At 42.0% G+C, this 19,660-nt stretch overlaps 2 protein-coding genes across 3 annotated transcripts in view; both read left to right on the top strand.

Annotated features, from left to right (window-relative positions):
• The window catches only part of slc16a10 (solute carrier family 16 member 10), a 33,221-nt gene extending 22,569 nt beyond the window's left edge, over positions 1–10,652 (top strand). The window contains exons 4-6 of the mRNA XM_069656537.1: positions 4,301–4,444; positions 5,492–5,720; positions 7,278–10,652. Coding sequence (XP_069512638.1) covers positions 4,301–4,444; positions 5,492–5,720; positions 7,278–7,507 — 603 coding nt within the window. The 3' untranslated portion in view covers positions 7,508–10,652. The remainder of the gene's footprint in view (positions 1–4,300; positions 4,445–5,491; positions 5,721–7,277) is intronic.
• Positions 10,653–13,187: 2,535 nt separating this feature from the next.
• mfsd4b (major facilitator superfamily domain containing 4B) lies at positions 13,188–19,651 on the top strand. Of its 2 annotated transcripts, none has more exons than XM_069684644.1 (4): positions 13,188–13,717; positions 14,874–15,042; positions 15,302–15,418; positions 16,696–19,651. In XM_069684644.1, exons 1-4 carry the CDS (start codon positions 13,436–13,438, stop codon positions 17,982–17,984), a joined length of 1,857 nt encoding a protein of 618 aa, XP_069540745.1. In that variant the 5' UTR covers positions 13,188–13,435; the 3' UTR covers positions 17,985–19,651. The 2 variants fall into 2 exon arrangements, with proteins under 2 accessions (XP_069540745.1, XP_069540753.1); XM_069684652.1 differs by lacking the exon at positions 13,188–13,717 and adding an exon at positions 13,735–13,808.
• Positions 19,652–19,660: the final 9 nt, after the last annotated feature.

The raw sequence follows: 19,660 nt of genomic DNA on the forward strand, positions 1-19,660 counted from the left end.
TTCCACATCGAGCTGTATATATCAGAAGACTGTGAAAGAGTAAAGTCCACACACGTGTCAATACTGAGAAGAAGTGCTGAATGGTGATAAGACGCTGGCCTACAGGTATGGCTATGTTTGCTCTGTTAGTGGGTTGATAAAGGTGTTCTCAAGGGCAGAGTGGTAAAAGAACATGAATTTAGTCTCGGCTAAGTTTGCAAAAAGAACATATTGCTGCTCTCAGCCCTACAGATGATGCATTCCCTCCCTTTGCTGAATCCTAACAGATCTACAGCCTACAGAAGGTACATTTCATTAAAAGGCAGCCTGTACTTAGAAAAGGAGCTTGTTTCAGTGTGTTTAATGAGGAGCACCTGCAGGGCTGCGGTGTGTGGGCTGCAAGAGGGCTGGATGTTTAATGACATTAAACAGCCAAGAAGAGAGAGCAGAGAGAATGTGGTTGGTGCACAGAGAGGCTCTGAAAGGGAAAGTTCACCCTAAAACACACTAATAAAAAGTAGTTTAAAGAGTGAATTAATGATGCTCCATTTGGTAATTTAGTTTCTCTTATTCCCCTTTAACTGAATGTAAAATGTCCTGTTAGTTTTAGCCAGTATAGATGTTTGTCACAGCAGTGAAGCACACTAATGATGGCCCTGCTTCTTTTATGTATCACTAGCTAGATGTGATCTCAGATGGTCTTTACGTGGGCCAACGCATTCAACTCGAACATCTGTGATATATGTGCAAAAGTAATAAATACGTCATGCATTCAAATTCCTCCAGGACTACCTCACAGCACAAACCGTTTGGGAAATATGTCTTCGATAAGTGTGTGATCAACTTCCCCAAAGATGCATGTCTGTTCTAGTTGCCGTTATTGTGTTGCTTTTCAGCTCGATGTTGAAAGTATTGATCCAAACTCTAAAGTCACTCCCTCTAAACACATGGAAGTGCTACACCTTACTTCTCATCGCAGCACATTGTTGTCATCGAGGGCTAGTCCGTTCAATTCAACTATGGGGATTGGGGTTATACTGCCAAAACTCAGGGAAATGTGTGTATAATGTGTGTATATGAAATTATGTATGAGTGAGTTTGTCTTGCGCACACACACCGTCACAAGCATTTCTTAAATGTGTGCGAGTCACACAGGGGATAGGTGGAAAAGTTGCATCATGTATCTCAATGTGGGGTTGTCAGACGGGGTGCTGAGATTGTTTCTTAAATGCCAAAGCTCCAGGATGAACACTAACATGATACACGCTGAGACAGGAGCGAAGATAACCACAGCTGAATCTATACAACCGTTATCTGTTCAAAGACAAAGGAGCAGCACTTTGTTTTTCCTGCTTTTTATTTGTAATGAGTAAACACGTGACACAACACCGACCTGCAACCTCGCAGGAAGCCTCGAATACATAACAGACATAATTGATGCAGCGTGTGAATGAGTCAGCGAGTTCAATAGGGAATGTTTTCTTGTATTCAGTCGTGTTTACCCGGCAGGTATCTACGACAGAGGGTCTGTGTGTTATGGATTTCCTCCTCATCCGGTCTGTGCGGTGATCCACACAGCGGAGGGACTCTGTCTGATGGATGTATGCAGACGGATCTTATCTGTTATCTTGTGTCTTGGCACCACGATCCACTTGACCTGATGGTGTACTGTGGCTGACTGCTGCACAGCTCCACATGTTGCACCACAGTAGATTCCTACAGTGAAAAACCATTCGTCTCCTTATCAAGAGATAAAGCAAGATAAACATGCATTTTACATCTGGTGTTGTGAACAAGAGTGAGTCACCATAAATGTTATTATTTACTAATAAATAAAGGGTTACTCGCTAGTTCAACCAATAACACATATTAAAATGTTCGTACAGGTAAATGCAACACAAAATGCTTCACACCTTACAGCCCCCCTCCCCCCACACAAAGCCACTAATGGACTTTGTACTAAATAAAGCACTCAATAATCGCAGCACTTCATAAAAACACAAACAAAAACATAATTACAGGAACTGAGGATGAACTATCATATTTCTCTGTGTAGTTACTGTGCAGATAAACCAGAGAGAGATTTAGAAACAGATGCAAACTCACATATATACCAAGTAAAACAGACTACAGTACATAAATACTGTATGTATTTTGGTCTAATAAATAAATAAAACTACATTTAAGGAGACAATTAAAGGTAAAGTACAATAAATAATGTCTGTTGAATAAAAATGCAAATGTTTTTCTGGCCAAACAAACAACATTTACTTATTATCTGTGCTGACTCGAAGAGATGTCTGAACACTGCTGATTATCAGGAGGTGATTTGTTAATTATTAACAGTGGGGTGGGGTTTCTAATGACTTATAGATGTCAGATAAAGGATCAATGAGTCGGGCAGATGAAACGCTACACAAAGGGCTAAAGAGAGGGGACGCTGGCCTGTCCTGGAGGATATGGAGCAGCCAGTCAATGGGAACAAATAGCCAGTCATGGGGGGTCGTTGTAATGCCACTATTCAATCAGTCCAGTGTATATTCAATCATTTACACTGGTCGCTTAAATATTGCATATTAATGAGTTTGCAGACCTGATTATTAGCATCTGGTAAACATTTTTAAAGCATAATTAGGCATCTTGTGTATTTCAGCCCACACAGTCAGTATTTAATTCATTTAATCATTCATTCACTAAGACCCGGCCATTGTAAAGAATGAAAGTTTATTTTAATTCTTCAAGAGGGTTCCTGAAGGGCTGGAGGATGGTTTCTGCACGTGAGATGATAAGAAAAGAAGCAGAGTGGGATGAAAGGGGTCGATTGTGGAGGGACGAAGGGGGCTAGAAAGGATCTTGATTAACCCAGGGGTCTAGACTCACGATAGAGGCAGGTCTCAAGGAACTTGCTGGTTCCGCATCCCCCAGTGGTTCCTGACTTGAGAAAAATGGAGAGAGGGGTTTTGACGTGAGGGTCATGAAAAGTGAGGACAACAGGAGAAAAGGGGCTCAGCCACTCTATTATAGGTATGCACAGGTGATAGGACGAGTGAGGAACAGGTGAGTCAGGAGAAAGAGGATGATTGTGTCTCTATCATTTATTTTTAGTAAGTCTAATGAGGAAGTCCCCTGTCTGTGCAATGTAGTTCTAGACATGAAGTATTTTGCTAAATTTGGTCAACCAAAGAAGACGACTCTCCGCTCTCTACTCAGCAGGACACAACCTCTCAGATCACACACACATTCATACAGAGCATGTGCGGGCCCAACAGTGACGGCCACTTTATTGTCTTGCTTGCATTGTTTTATAGCGGAAGCTAGTGGTTGTAAAATGTATTATTTTATGAGAAAAAATGAGTTGTTAGCTGTTCCCATGACAACCAGCTGTTAAGAAGGAGGATGCCTTTTAACCCTTTAAGTGGCATCAACCTCATCTCCAATCAAAATGCTCACTTGTTATAAACCACTGACTGCTGTATGGTGATAATGTTAACGTAAGCTGAGAGGAAGTAGTAAATGTAACTCATTAACCTCTCCTACTGTTAGAAAGTCACATCTGGCATCTGTCTGACGGGTTCATCCCTGATCAGAGTGGAACAAAAGGTCACTCTGCTACTCATGTCATCCTGCCTGCTGCTCTGCTTCTGGGATGTTGGAATCCCCCCCTAAACACAGAGCCTGGCCTTGTAGGACAATACAGTCATGCAGAGCTATTTGCTGATGGATGTGTGACCTGCAGGAGGGTTTGAGGGGGTCATGGGGGGTAGAGTCGTCAGACAGACAGACCCTTTGAGGAGGCCTTCTGCAGCCTGCCTGGAGGTAGAAGTAGATGGTGGAGCTCCACACAGGCAGCACCCCCCCTCTCTGTAGGCCTCACAGATTGGTGCATTGGGGAGGCAGGGACAAAGATGCTGCTTTTTCTTACAGTCTGAAGTGGAGGCTGGCGTTCACTGGCAGCAAGAACTGAAGATAAATGAGTGTATGCTGAAATATGGACAAGCTGGATAACAGTGCTAATGACTGGCTGCCCCATTGAAGCAACAACAAACCGTGGCCTGAAAAATGTTTGATACAGAACAGAGTTCTTGGAATTGTTTAACCAGCCACAGCGCTGCCAAACAAATGAAAACCTCACACATTTTTGTGCAAACTATGTAGAGCACAGGGCATCTCACACAAGCATACAGAAAGATATACAGTATGTTAACCTCCTCCTCACATTCCTCTGGGGCTGTATTTGCTGTTCCTGCATTTTTCACATCCTGTATTTCTTGGTGTAATTCTGGATCAGACATGAGACATCTGTTTCTGTCATCGTCCACAGATGAAGCACGTGGAGGAGCGTTTCGGAGTAGACGCCAACAAGGAAGTTCTGCTCATGTGCATCGGCTTCACGTCCTTCATGGGCCGTCTCATCTTTGGCATTGTGGCGGACTACTTTAACGGAGTCAACAAAGTCTACCTGCAGGTGAGTGCCCGGCCCCCCCCGGTCAGTCACACGTCCTGTGTTCTCCTTTGAGAAAAACATCACTAATCAAAACTGAGATTTAAATATCCCATATTTTTTGCTCTTAAGTTTTGCATGAATTCAACCAAACATTGTTAGTCTTAGTTAGTGTTTAATTATAACACAGGAACCATTAACCACATTAGCTGTCCGACTTCTTTTTCCCTTTAAAATCTTCTAAATGGTTTCAGTTTTAGCAAACATGCCTCTAAATACACAGATAAATCAACAAGCACACTTCAAATCTGACATTTATTTCAATGAAATCTTCCAGATGATCACTGTAACCTTGGGTATGTTGCTATGTGAGTTGGTGGATGTGTGACGTATTTTCAACATTTTATCCAGATAATGTTCTGAAACATTCTTTCAAACTCTTTTTCTTTGATATGTTTAATTAAGTGCCTCTATGTCTATTTTTTTTTTTACTGTGCGTACGAAATCCTCATTTTTGTTCCTTTGTATGAACTGATCACACCATCCGCTTTCACTGTGCAGTCTGAAAGTTTCCTCATTATTTTACAAACATGAACATTCAACTCGCCCTCCTCCTTAGCTTGTTGAACGAGGCTCAAAAGCTGATTAGCTGCTCAGCTGCTGCATATTAAACAGCATGCAACTGTTCTGTCAATCAAACAGAGAAGTCACACTTCCCTCAAGCCAGCTGACACATTTAGGAGCATCCTCCCAAAGACCTTTTGTAGTTCCCTTTTGATAATGAAAACCAGTTTCCATTGCATTTAAAATGTTGGCATCATGTATTTCTTCGAAAAGGGATGACCAAGAGAGATTTCAGATGGATGTTCCTTTTTTGATGACCAGTGATAACTCTCTGAACAGCATTTAGTTGATCTTGTGACGGTCATGTGATACTCAAACTCCTCAGAGAATCCCACACTTTCCTTGTACCCTAATAAGGAAACAATGTTTACATAAAGATAATTAAGACATCAAAGGAAGAAGTAAAAACTTGATGCACAGTTTACACTTGACTGCTTCTCTGTTTAGGTGACTTCCTTCTTTGTCATCGGCATCATGTCCATGATGATCCCCCTGTGCAACATCTTCGGGGGGCTGATTGCTGTGTGCCTCCTGATGGGGCTGTTTGACGGCTGCTTTATCTCCATCATGGCCCCCATCGCCTTCGAACTGGTCGGGCCCGACGACGTGTCCCAGGCCATCGGCTTCCTGCTGGGCCTGATGTCTGTGCCCATGACTGTTGGGCCCCCCATCGCAGGTAAAACAGGAAGTGTCTCAATATTATGTGAAGCTACTGGTATAAATGATATATGTTTACGTCATACTAAACATTTTCCATTTTAAACTTGAACCTAAGCATGGTGGTATTTGGAAACTTTCATGAGCTCTTTCCAGCTCCCGTGGTGACCCTGAACTCTGACCTCTGTGTGGAGGCTAAACAGAGACAACATGTTTTCCCTACTGGGATCAGATTCTGGAAGCGGTTGTTACCAAGTTTGATCTGGATCAGGATAACATGTTTTGAAGATGAAATGTTTCCCAATCCTAAAGCAAAGTTTTAAACAAAACACAGACTGAAGATTTGATCCAGATGATCTGATTTCAGAACAACTCAGCCCTTTGAAAAATATATCTATAATTCCTTGCTACTAATTTTTGCTAGGTCTCACAAATAAAATGACAAATGTTACAATTATACTGAAAATGCCGTTTTAAAATAAACCTTTTTAACCTCCGTCCTCTGATCCTGTACACAGACCCACACTTGTAAATCTCTCAGCCTCTTCCTTCAGATAAAGAAGAGAAGTCATCTTTCATGGGTCCTTTGCACCACCTAGTGTGTATTTTGGCACCTCGGGTTTCATTTGTAAGGTGCTACTTAGAAGCAAAGTCTGTCTGCTAAACGTTGTGTGCAGTTAAAGTTGTGAGGATGTTTCATAGGAAATGCCTGACCTCTTCAACACTAGACTGAAGGTGACCTAAGTTTTATCAGGAACATGTACATCCGCTCGTGTGAGCGTCACGTGCAGGGGGATGCAAAACTGTCTGAGAGACAGTGAATTCATTTGTCTTTGGAAGAAATACAGTGTGTGAGCAAGAGAAAGCATGTTACTGGGAGAAAATAAGGTCACCAGGAAGCAGCAGGTCAGTAACCAAATGTGCTTTGGAAACGTCTTTGTAGGCTACACAGTTATGTTATTGTGTCATCTGGATCAATACCAGGAGGATTTTAGCTGTGCCCGATCAAAGTACGTCCACTAAGAGTGCCTGTTTTCAACCACTGACAGGCTCTCATTATTATTCAAAGGGATACATTCACAGAGAAAACCCTACAGAGATCAGCGCTGCCACACTGGTCGACTGCTGCCTCAGTTTTTTTTTTAGGTGAATATAATTGATAATGTCATTGTTTAACATGCTTTGTATAATAACCTGAACCTGTCCGTGTCAACACAGAAACTCTTTAAGTGGACACACTCTGAGTGGGCACATTTGCCCCAAAGGATTATGTTGCAGCAGTTACAGTCCGTTTAAGTGGACTATTACCTCGTAGTCATTTTGACCCTAACCCTAAAATATGTGAAAATAAGGACCAGTTTAAAAATACAATTTTTATTGACCTAGCAAAGAGTAGACATACAAGTATCCCTTCACATAATCCTGTTTATCATTGACCCTCACAGGCTCCAGTAAGGTCAGAGTTGTGATTGTGGGTCAGAAAACCACAACTGATAACCTGAATTGACCTTTTCCCTCCACAAATCATGTGCATATAGAAACATAGTGAAGCTTTGTCTTCTCTTTGGGCTTGCAGGCTTCCTGAGGGATAGGCTGGGCAGCTACGACGTGGCCTTCTACCTGGCAGGCATCCCCCCGCTCATCGGAGGAGCCGTGCTGTGTCTGATACCCTGGGTGGAGGGCAGGCGCAGAAAGAGGGAGAAGGAGGCGGCCCTGAGCCGGGATCAGGGCGTCACCGAGAAGATGATCGAGCACGAGAAGGCTAATGGAGACACGCAGTGCAAAACAGGAGAGTCTGTCCTCTAAGTTCCCCGCTGAACAGACTGAAAGAGACACACAGGCTCAGACTGACACTTCTGAGGACCGAGATACAGAATCTGTGTTTTTAAGATTGTAATGGCTGCCTTCAGTAGGAGCATGCCTGATGCCAAAGTGATGAAACATATCAGATAGTGTTATGTAAAGTTTAACATGAATGTGATCCTAAAGAACTATGCATTGATTGTTTTAATTAGAATGAATTAATCTTACAGCAGTCAAACTTGAGGTTTGAAATGAAAATGGGTAAACTGCACATTTGAATACAAGGGAAAGAAGGCATGCTGTGCTTATAATGCAACCCTTTCAGATTGCACTCTTCAGGCAGACTTTTATCATTCTTTATAATCACTTTTCAAATGTTTTTAGATTCAGAAATAGGAAATGAAATCACATTCGATTACACAGGAAAGGAATGTAGTCACGTGTGGGGACGTAACTCTCTGTTTTGTGTCAGTGTAAAGATTAACCCTGCCATCGTCATGTCCAGTGTCCCCTCAGACAGACACCTCCTCTGAGCTCTGTCTTAAATCTTACCAATATTGTAAATGTTGGGGTTAAATTCAAAGGGACTTATTGTGAGTGTGATTTCAGAGAAGTGCTCTAAGGGATCATTTTTAGTGTCGTGCAGCTCTGGAATCGTCTGAGCTGTAAACATGCTCGGAAACTTCAAGGGAAGCAGCTTTAAGCACAACGATCTTACATCTCAAGACCAGCAGCTCTGGTTCTATGAAATCTCTTTTTTACAACTGACTCTGCCAAAGCTCGAATAACAAATGGCTCAATTGTATAATACTCAATAGTAACACTGCGTGCAACTTAAGCTGAGTATAAACTGGAATAACAGGGACCTTAAGGACACAGCTGCATTTTACATAATCTTGAGGTCCTGTTGCATTAAAGGGGCCTGAGGTAAATCTACATCTTAGGACTTTATTATTCAAGTTTAAGTTTAGCTTATATTGTTGCTTACAAGCACAATACACAGAGAAAGAGGGAGTCAAAAGAGGCCCACATTACATTGTTTGCCCCGGGGCCTCGTACAGGGTCATTCATGCACAGAGGCTGCTTGTAATCGAACCCTGTACCTGAGAAACAGGTATATCTTCACAGGATGAGTTCCACATTTTGGGAGCTTAATCCGCTTATTGCAGAAAAGTTAGATTGATCCGTGACTGTCCGCTAAAAACATGGCTACAGCCCTAGCTTAGCTTAGCACTCAAATTGCTAGGCTGGTGTTTTCTGAAGTAGAGCCTGTTGCGTTCAGTCGATAAAAGCCTATCACAGATGTATCAGTGTATGTTGTCCAATCTGTGGCGATATTAATACACAAAACAGAGAACTATATACACATAGGAATACTGATACATCAAGGGTGACATATTTTTGTTTTTCTGCCACGTAAATTGATTTCCCATAGCTCAAACCCTTTATAAGCACAAGCACATCTGCCTTCAGTCACGAACATTAATATTGATTAATCACAAACATTTTAACATTGTGTTTATTTCTGTTAATTGACCATAGTATTGACATTTAGCAGTATTTTTTTAAACAACAAGCTATGTGTTAAAGTTGTTTTGCTCTGTAATCTGGTCCTGTATTATCTGCTTTAACTTTCATTGTGCAACATAAATACACCATGTCGTTCCTCTGGTTAGTGGAGTTAAATCTCATTTGCCTCTGGGTTTAACAGAAACTTTCCTGCAGCTGACCACAACACAACAACCTGCTTGGATCTGTGACCTCTGAAAAGGACCAAAAACTGAAAATACTGGTGCTTGTGTGTTTCATCACTACTTTATAAAGAGACTATTACACTTTTACCTACAGTATGTTATCCACTATAGAGCTGAGGACATGAGTTTGCGTAATCGTTGAGCATTAGTCAAGATATGTCAAGTTAATTATTAACTCTGTACCCGGTTCATTAACCTCTAGTAGAAAGGTGTTTGTTTTATGTTTTCATATTGTATTTATTTGGTAGTTTTTGTGGAGAATGTCATGCTGTAATTGACGGGCATTTGCCTAAAGCCTTGATTTTACTTAGACCAAAATGATGTACTTAAATGAAAATGGCTGAACGTGTCTTAACCCTGTTTGCTGGCTGCGGTTAGTCTCTCTGAAGCCTACAGGAAGTGTCAGTGAACATCTGAGCATGTCAGGAAGTGAGAGTCTGCCTTTGGAAACTCTGCGACCTTTTACAAACGATGAAGTTTCCTCTCCTGACATGTGACACTCTCTACCTCAGATGAGCTCTGCCCCTGTCTGGACTCTCCCTCCAGCCCCGTTCCTCCATCAGAGGCGGTCCAACAGAGCGCTGTGATCAGAGAGTAAACTGAGTCTTAGAAAGCTTTAATGAATCGCCACATATGCCTTTTTGATTCAACAACTGTGACAAATGTCAGCAGCGTTTACATATCTTCCTTCTTTATATCTATATATTTTATGATCCCATCCGCTGCCTTTCAATACAGGCATATCTATTTTCACTTTCATTGCTGTTTAGCTTTTTTAGAGGCTGTTTTTTTTCCCACCGAGAACCTGAAGTAATCTCTTGACTAAGAAATTACTTAATTTATACCTCTGAATTTTGATTGTAACCCTCTTTGCAATACAAACATTCAAATGTTTTGTTGTGCTAATCATTTCTTTTCTTTTTTTTTACTAATTGCATTGAGTTATCATCTTGTACCTGCTTCTAAAATGACCTGTGACATCCAAAGAGACCTTTTTGAAAAAGCCAAAAACCTGCATGATTCATTTGAGTTTATTTTTTATGGACCGTGTTGGAGACAAATCGCCTTTTCCTTTTTCTGTCTTCAGCGTGTCCACAGAGGCTGCATGTGCCAATAGGATGCCTTAATGTTTATACCATTTCATGTTAATTTGCTGTTATTATTTGGCTTTACTCAGAATATCTGTGTCCATGTATTTTGTTTTTGAAAGATATACTTCTGTAATGATTTGATGCAAGAAATACATCTTTCTTACTTACTTTTGTCCTCATTTCGTTCAGTTATTGTTTTTTGTCTTAGTAACATCTCTCATGAGTGACCCAAAATTACTTTACCTCTTATATGCTGCAGGATGGGAGCTGAACTGCAATATAACTATGTAATATTATGTAAACACAATCAGATTGCAGCATTTTTAGGGCAGTAAAAAAAGATGTTTGAATATTTTTGTGACTTTTAATTCATCTTTCCACGCTGGCAGCTGGTACGGCGTGTTACCACTGGCTCATGTGTGAGGCAGTGCTGTACCCGCATAGATAGTTGAAGGGTTTAAGAGACATTCCTGGCTTCCTCTCAAACATTCACATGGTTCAATTTATGGAGATTATCCCCGTTAATGAGGTGTCAGCTAAGGACAAGTGCAGTAAAACTGAACATGATGAACATGAACAGATATTTTACAACATCATCTCCCTCTTCCTCTGAGTCTCTTAGCAATGAGTGAGCTGCTTCTCTAGGATCTCTTGACCCTATGTTCCCTGACCTCATGCTCCCTCAGGAATTCTTCCCTTTCTACTTGTCTGATCACATGATTTATCAGGTTTTACTACAGTCATGACTGCTCTTACTAAAGGAGGCCGGATCTGTAGGTAGCCTGGTTGGAAGTACTGCCTGGGGGGCTCAACTCAGGACACAAATGTACTCAATGTACTGTATGTGGCTGCCCAGGAGGGGCTGAGTGTCCTACATGCGGAGATACAGGGCACATGTGAACAAGATAAATGTCAATATTCATTGTGCTTATCCCTACCAAACAATCAACCTTTAGCAACACAATGGCAATATATAAAGGCTTTAGTCAGTGGTCATAAATTATAAAGGAAATCAAGTCTTAGAGCACAAATCAAGCTATTTTCAGTAAAGGGAAAAAAGGAAACCAACTTATAGACGTTAGTTTGTCAATAGAGTTAAAAATAATAAGAATAAAACAAAAAAATGAAGTTTAAAAAATAGAAAACTCAAAACACACACCTCCTGTAAACACTGCTTCACCACGTTGTATTTTCCACATCCTCCATACACCATCTACTGTGTAGAAAGGGAAATACCACAAGTGAAGACTTTCTACTTCATTTACAAAAACTGTAATTGCCCCAACACATATTTCTTATATTTACACATACAAAATACATGATGAACATGTACTCCCAATATTCTAATGACATAGACAGTAATAATAACCTAACGTCTATCGCTAACTGTTGTCATACCGCCGAGTATTCTAACCGAATTATAAGTGTAGTACTTTTAATTTTTACGTGGTGGTGAAGACATTAGCCTTACAATTAATATGCAATTTGTGCCTTTTCTAATATGTATTATTTAGTCTCTTTGGTGGCTGTACGTCAAACCCCTTCCCTCGTGACATGGTTATGATTATACTTAAGAACTATGTTGGTCTCCTGCCACTAGAGGCCGCCATTTCCTGTCAATGCTAACCAGGTGGCTTTTACTTCCTGTTAGCCCTGTACAATTTCTAAACGCGTCAGCTGAATCAGACAGCAGAAAATGAGAAGAGGTCTTACTCCGCTCTGAGTTTAGGATACCAAAAACGTCTGCGACGTTGCACTTCGGTTGTCAGTGTGGTATACCGGATATTTCGACGGCGACGTTGACTGGAAAGTTGTGTGGTGCATGGGTGATTCAAATAATGTTTTCTATAACATGTAAATTTTTTATTTTGTGGTGACAATAAAAGAAGCAGATGTGGTTCTGTTAAAGTCTTTGCAAGTTCATTAAAATGAGTCTGAACGAACCCCGAACTGTTCTGAACTTGTGGTATTGGCCAGAGTAATAGATGTGTTAATATATAGTTAAACAATAAGTAATCAGCAACTTTTTATTCATGAGGCCAGGACTAAGATAGTAAGATAAGATAGAAATTTATTGAACCCCAGAGGTGAAATGCGGTTGTTGCAACAGCCCAAAGCCAAGTAGCAAGAAGGCAAATACAAATACAAATAGGAAAAGGAATCGATCAAAAATAAAATAAAATAAGTGGTATATACAACTGGTAAACAAAAGTGACACAAGAAGCAATCTAAAGTGACAAGGTATGGGGTAAAATGACATATGGGTAATAGCAGCAACATTTAGCAGTATGAAATAGTACAGTACAAAGTATGAAATAGTACAGTATAAATAAGGTGCAAGATAAAAAGTGTCAAATAAATACAGTATGTTATATTACAGTATGTATTTGTATATAATGTAGTATGATATGGAATATTAAGTCAATAACAGTGTATATTTCAGCAGCAAAAACAGCATATCAGATGTGATATGGTGTTTTTACGGTACAGAATGTATATGAACATATACGTATAGATACTAGAATGTAATACTATATAATATACTATATAACAGTAACTACAGCTTGCGTTTAAGTGCTGTGAATGGATAAAAAAATGAATGAAATAAATAAATCTGTCAGCTACTATGCTAATAATATGCTCAACAAAAGCTGTAAAACATTTATCTGCGGTTTCGTGCCCAGACAAAGAGGAATATATGCCTGCTGTGGATTCTTTATGACTGATTCATTGATAAAAACACGAATGGCACGGCTTGTATGGGTCCCTTTAATACACCGAGTGAGCTTTGTCATCAATTCATCAATAGACGATCTTTGCAAACGTCCAGCAGCTATACATTCGCTGTTAGCATATGGAGGGATTCCGCGGCTGCAGCAGTGGTACCCACTGTCAATATCTCACCATCCAGCTGCTTTAATGGTGACTGACTAGATATTAACGATTTAGAAGCGAAATCTTTAAACAGGAAGCGCAAAAACGGCAAGAAGCCAATTAAACTGCTAACAGTTGTCATTATTCGCCCGTTGGGGGCATTCTAACAGCGCACCATCACCGCCAGTAGTCGTAGTAATATATTGACAGGTATGTCTTCGTCCGCCGATCGAGACACGGCCGTTAAAAAGAAGCACGTTCGATTCGCTAGCATGGAGGACGACGACGACAACGACGACCAGGAGGAGGACACCCTTTTCGACAAGAGGAAGGACACCGGGAGAGGGCTTAAGAGTGCGCTGAAGGCGGTGAAGAGGACGACGAAACCGGGATGCGACGACCGGGTGGAGGTGGTCGGCGGAGGAAGGGGCGGCTATGGAGCGTGCGGGCGCTGGATGGTCACGCTCGCGCTCTGTGCATCTTTCCTGGGCTTGGTAATATCAGGAGTGACTGAACATTAGCTTACATTGATTGGTACATAAAACAGGTTCCTGAGGCATTCTCTTCATCAACTATAAACTATGTGTACGTCTACTTCTTGTGTAATGATTAATTTCCCTATAAAATAATAATATAATAGTATAATAAACAGCTGTTTACGCTCAATGAATTCTTATAATCTTGCTTAATGAGGAAAGCCTAGAATAATGACTTATAATCAGATGAATTCATGCATACCTTCAGTTATTTGTATGGTTTTAGGTCATGTATAATGTAACACTGTATAATACAGTATAATACCACAGTTAAGAGGTTTATTCAGGGTACACAGTTTAATTACAATTACACTCCTTATATATCATAACTTTAAAGTTATTTCTGATTGGCAGGTTTCTTCAATAGTAATTACTAAGGTGACATTAAAAAAAGATATAAATGATAAATCTGATCAACTAGTTTGTCCTCTGCTCATTAAAGGTGTAGCTGACAGTCAACAGTAGGCCAGTTGTAATGTGCAGAAAGCATTGCTGCCGTATCCTGCACGGACAGGATTCTCATAGTGGTTAAACTTGCTCTTCAACCATGATATCCGCATCACATTACTGAAATCCAACAGCATACACCTGTGTGTCTGCTTTCTTCTGGGACGTTTCTTCCTCCATTTACTCCGAGGAAGTTAAGACACACACAGGCTTTGTCATTTCAGCAACATCCTGGTTCACTTTCATTCAGTCACAAAACATGAAAATGAAGGAGCTGTGAAAGTTTGGTCTTTTGTTAGAGAAAGTCTTTAACCATGAAATACATAATTATTAAGATAATAAAAACATGACTTGTCATAATATGTTTTCTTTTGCTAAAGTAGTCAAACAAGGTCACAATGGCGTTAGAATAAACCGCCTTGTCTTTCCTTGTCAGTCCTTCAGAGATATTCTGTGCATATTTAAGAGGAAATCAATCAAAGAGGAGGCAGAGGTGTTCATTTCTCTGTCATCATTAGCCTTTATTGACCTGAATACAACAATTAACTTCTAAATAACGAAACATGACAAATTTTAAATATACAACAATTTCCAGGGGTCGATAAATCTTGAGCAGAGTAACTTTATTCTCTCATTGTGAACTCCTGCTGCTCTCCTGTTTTTCCAGGGTATGAGTATCTCTGTTCTTGGCCCCACATTCGAGGACCTGGCTGTGAATGTGAAGAAGAATATCAGCAACATTTCGTACATCTTCGTCGGCCGTTCTGCAGGGTACATCGGTGGATCGCTCTTAGGAGGCATTCTCTTTGACTGCATGAACCCCCACCTCCTGCTCGGTAACCTTTCATCCACATGTAGATGTTCTGTAGTTTGTAGCTGCAAATGATGCAAGTGAGGAGGTTTAAATTGGACGGCTCTGTTTTGTGACAAAGATGTCATCAGATTTTCAGGCTGGTGTAATAAAGGATGTTGTAAGCTGTGGTAAGCACCCTGTGACAGGCGTCTTTCTTCTCTGCACATCACAGTTCCCTCTGACTATTATCGCATCTTCTACTAAAATAAAATGACTTTCCCTCTGACTGTCTGTCCCTCCAGGGTTATCCATGCTGGTCACAGCGTTTGGCATGTGTGCGATCCCTTTCTGTAAGCAGGCTCTGATTCTCACCGGCCTCATGTCCAGCATCGGGCTGTCTATGGGTGTTTTGGACACAGGTAAGATAACACTTGAGTAAAATGGTTTTCTTAGCTAAATGCTGGTGGTTCAGTGTTAGCCTGAAGAATCATACATGCAGCTTTGCAGGTTGCAAAGGTATTAATTATTTACCTGAATTAACTCTTTCACTTATGAGCTGTTTCTTAATGAATGAGTTCTTAACTTTCAGGTAGCTGTGTTGCACCTGGCTCGACCTGTCAGGCTTCTTTATGATAGTACACATTTGGCACATTGAAGCAGGACAACCTCAGGTGTAATTAATGTCAGTGAAATAAAACTTCATTCCATTTAGATGAGCAAGTTCTCAGTGTTGTTCCTGCAGCTTCTCTGCTGTGGCTCACTGGGACACTTTTTATCACTTGTTGCACTCACCACTTGCTTTCATTTTGCTGCTATGACCGATCAAAAAAGGCCTGTGGTAACAGATGGGGTAGAGATAGGCCGATATGGTTTTTTCAGGGCCGGTACCGATACCAATTATTATTAGTCAAGGAGGCCGATAACCGATATTTGGAGCCGATATTCATTTGCAGTAAAAGTGAAAATATTGCCGTCAAAAATTTGAATAATACAAACTCCAACACTTTGTTTAAATGCCTTTAAGCATATGTTTATTAAACAAACAAACAAAAAGCGCAGGGAGTTCCCAGGGTCAGCTGCATCTCTTATAAAGTTAACTGAAAATTTAAATAAATAAATAAATAACTTCCTGAAGTTTCATAAAGTAAATAAAGCAAAGTTAAATAAAATTGGCAAAGAAATGATTAATAAGAGCCTCTATGGAACGTCTTCTGTGCCCAACACACCCAAAATCACACAACAGCTGATTGCTTTCACCACTCAGTTGTAAGAAGGAAGAGGGGGGAATTGGGAACAATCTCTGTTCGCAGCAAGGACCGAGAACAATGTGGGTGGGAGAATAGAGGGAGGCTACAGCCAGTTGTGTTTTTATTCTGTCGATTTCTGTGCAAAAGCTATAAAAAGCTTGAAACATAAATTCTTATGCCCTCTTATATCCTTTCTGTAATGTTGTCAAACACTTCAATAATAATCAAACAATCTGAGACCGTCAGGGGCAAACACGTGCACTTTTAGTGGACGCCCGTCTATGGAGGGCATTTACCCACACAAGGATTGTGTTGCAGACATTACAGCCTGTTTCATGGCTGCTGGCTGAAGTAATCCACTGGAGCAATTAGTATGTAGGAGTAATAATTATAATAATGCTGAAATTCTGCTCTATTTTATTATTGATGTTTCTCTCTTCGTCCTTCAGGAGGTAACGTCCTCATACTGAACACGTGGGGCGATCAGGCCGGCCCTCACATGCAGGCTCTGCACTTCAGCTTTGCAGCCGGGGCCTTTGTGTCGCCGATCATCGCCAAGCTGGTGTTTGGGCCCGACGGGAACATCAGCCCAGGAATCACATCCAACAACTCCACACCTGCCGTCCCCACAGAGCAAACAACCAAAGCCCCTGACACTCACACGCTCATCCGCTACGTCCACAGCCGGACCAGCACCCTCAAATCCATGTGGGCGTACATCGTGATCGGCTGCTTCGTCCTGCTTATCTCCTTCCTCTTCTTCATCCTCTTCACCCGTGGCAGCAGGTCACGCGAGAAAGCCCGCACGGCGTCAGGAAAGCCCCTGGTGGCCAAACATCACACGGCTCTCGTCGTCCTGCTCTTCTTCTTCTTCTTTGCCTATGTGGGCGCCGAGGTAGCGTACGGCTCCTTCATCTTCACCTACGCTAAAGACTACAGCCACATGCCTCAGGCCCAGGCAGCCGGGCTCAACTCGCTGTTCTGGGCCACGTTTGCAGCCTGCAGGGGCCTGGCCATCTTCTTTGCAGCCTGCATGTACCCGGCGACCATGATCCTGCTCAGCCTGGTGGGCTCCACCGTGTCCTCGCTGCTCCTCTGCCTCTTCAGCAGGGAGATCGCTGCGCTGTGGATCTGCACCGGTCTGTATGGTGCGTCCATGGCCACCACCTTCCCCAGCGGCATCTCCTGGTTGGAGCAGTACACCACGGTGACGGGCCACACGGCGTCGGCCTTCGTGGTGGGTGCAGCACTGGGTGAGATGGTGCTGCCCGCCGTGGTAGGCTTCCTGCTGGGGAAGTTCCCGGACCACCCCCTACTCATGTACCTGTCGCTCATCACTGCCACATTCACCTCCATCCTCTTCCCCGTCATGTACAAGTTGGCTTCTGCCCCTAGCGGCCAGAGCAGGAAACCCCGTGCCAGGGGTCGGCCTGACGCGGACGATAGCGAGTTCCGTCAGGCGCTGCTGGACTCAGGAGAAAACGAAGAGGAGGAGGAGGAGGAGGAGGAGCAGGACAACGAGGCGGATCAGTGGAACGATGCAGACTTTGAAGTTATCGAGATGGATGATGCAGCGAGTCTCATCAGTTCACCGAGCAAGGCCCCCTCTCCTCCTGACGCTGCCTCCAGCTCCCTGCTGACGGAGCCAGCAGGTGGATTCTCTGACACCGTCTCTCTGGTAGGAGACTCACCCAGACGCAAACTGCTGCTCTCTCTGGACAGAGAGAAGAGAGACTGAAGGCTGTGACAGATATTTATGAAAGATCCTGAAGGTTTACTGTGCATTGAATGCAACACTGACTACTGACCGAAACCTGTGCAGCTCATAAACATCACGTACAGTGAGTGGCTGGAAGTTTGGGTCATGCACAGACTCATCAGCATCTGTAAAGCTCTTCGGCTCCTCCTGAATGACTCTACTGCTACACTACAGATTGTTATAAATAATTTAATACATTGTTGATTCTCTTCTAAGACTCTGTGTTGGCCTGCTCTCTTCCACAGTGAGGTCAAAGGTCAGGGGAGTCCCAGGGCTGGTAGGATTCAGTGCCTTGCTTGAGGACACGCGAGAGGATGAGTTGAACCAGGAATAGTCATCCTCCTCTTCATCTCGTCGCCCTGCTGCCGAAAAGAGACGTTTTAAAAATGTGATTTGATATTGCACTATTGCAGTGATTTCATCAACAGCAGCAAACGTGTGCGATGACAGACGTACGATTTGAATGAAGTTATTTTCTTGTTGCACTTTTGTAAAGATCAGATTTGGATTGTTTACGTTTTATCTTGGGCTGTACCCGACTGAGTTTTGTCAGTTGAATCAGATTTTCTTTTTTCTGACAGCCTACATGAGTCTCGTGTTTTACTCCCGCTGTCGGCCAGGCATTAAAACACAACCATGTCCAGTCGACTACTTTGTAACTGTCCTATAAAACTATAGCTTTGAACCAAATGAAGGATTTTAGTCAGCAAGCGAGCTGAAGTTGGTGGCAGCGTGGCGTCTTGTAGCTCTTGCGAAAAACATCAGAGAAAATCTGAATTTTATAGTGAAACTGCTTCATTCAGTGCGTTAACAGGTATTTGATTTGTTATCAATAATATTGCTTTTGATTACAGCCTAAAACACGTGATGTTATTTATCAATTATCAAAAACAGTCTCACCAGAAACCAGTTCTTCTTTGGTGCTCTAAAACAGACGGCACAGCATGTTGCCCAGCTGCCACCAGAGAAGGCTCAGCTCTTTGCCTCTAACATGGTTGTATTAGGGCCGCAGCTGGAAACTCATGTTTTCAATCAGGTGATTTATCATGTGACGAGCAAACAACAACAGTGCAGTGCGAGCAGGGAAGGAAAGTGACATTAAGATCTGTTCCTGACACTTTGTTCAGAGTTGAATGTTTCCAAAGCGTTTAACCTGAGCAGTGCCATACAGTGATCATATTACATCGTATACACAGCTGGAATTATTTGAGACGATCACACTGCTGTTAGGTATTAGATATTGGCTGATTTGAATGTAGGTATTTGGTAATTGTTATTCCTGAAGGACAAAAATGAAATCATTACATCTTAGTTTCAGAAACGTGTCTGTTTGTTCTTGAGAGTAGAAGATCTCTGCAGATGACTCGTCTGGTTGACACGTCGTGAGCACAAACAGTGAAGGATCACCATGAGACTAAAGCCCTGTGTACAACAGAGTGCAGAGATTCAACTGACAAAATCCAAGTGGACTTGTTTTCTCTCCAGATGACCCTAATCATGAACTTTGAGGGGCAGCCCTGGTTTTGTCGTGTGCTGTGACGTGTCGTGTGGCTCGTGTCGTCACTGTGATTCATTTGACTTTTTAAAAAACTGACTCATCGACAGACGCCGTTTTCATACATTGACTTTTTATTATATCAATCTCAAACCTCCAC

This window comes from Semicossyphus pulcher, unplaced genomic scaffold (assembly GCF_022749685.1).
Source record: "Semicossyphus pulcher isolate SPU_LCO1_2020_fin unplaced genomic scaffold, fSemPul1.0.p SCAF_11, whole genome shotgun sequence".
Taxonomy (NCBI): domain Eukaryota; kingdom Metazoa; phylum Chordata; class Actinopteri; order Labriformes; family Labridae; genus Semicossyphus; species Semicossyphus pulcher.

Coding starts and splice junctions, on each gene's coding strand:
- mfsd4b (XM_069684644.1), top strand. CDS start 13,436: ATGTCTTCGTCCGCCGATCGAGACACGGCCGTTAAAAAGAAGCACGTT. Junction 13,718..14,873: donor GTGCATCTTTCCTGGGCTTG/GTAATATCAGGA, acceptor CTGTTTTTCCAG/GGTATGAGTATCTCTGTTCT. Junction 15,419..16,695: donor TATGGGTGTTTTGGACACAG/GTAAGATAACAC, acceptor TTCGTCCTTCAG/GAGGTAACGTCCTCATACTG.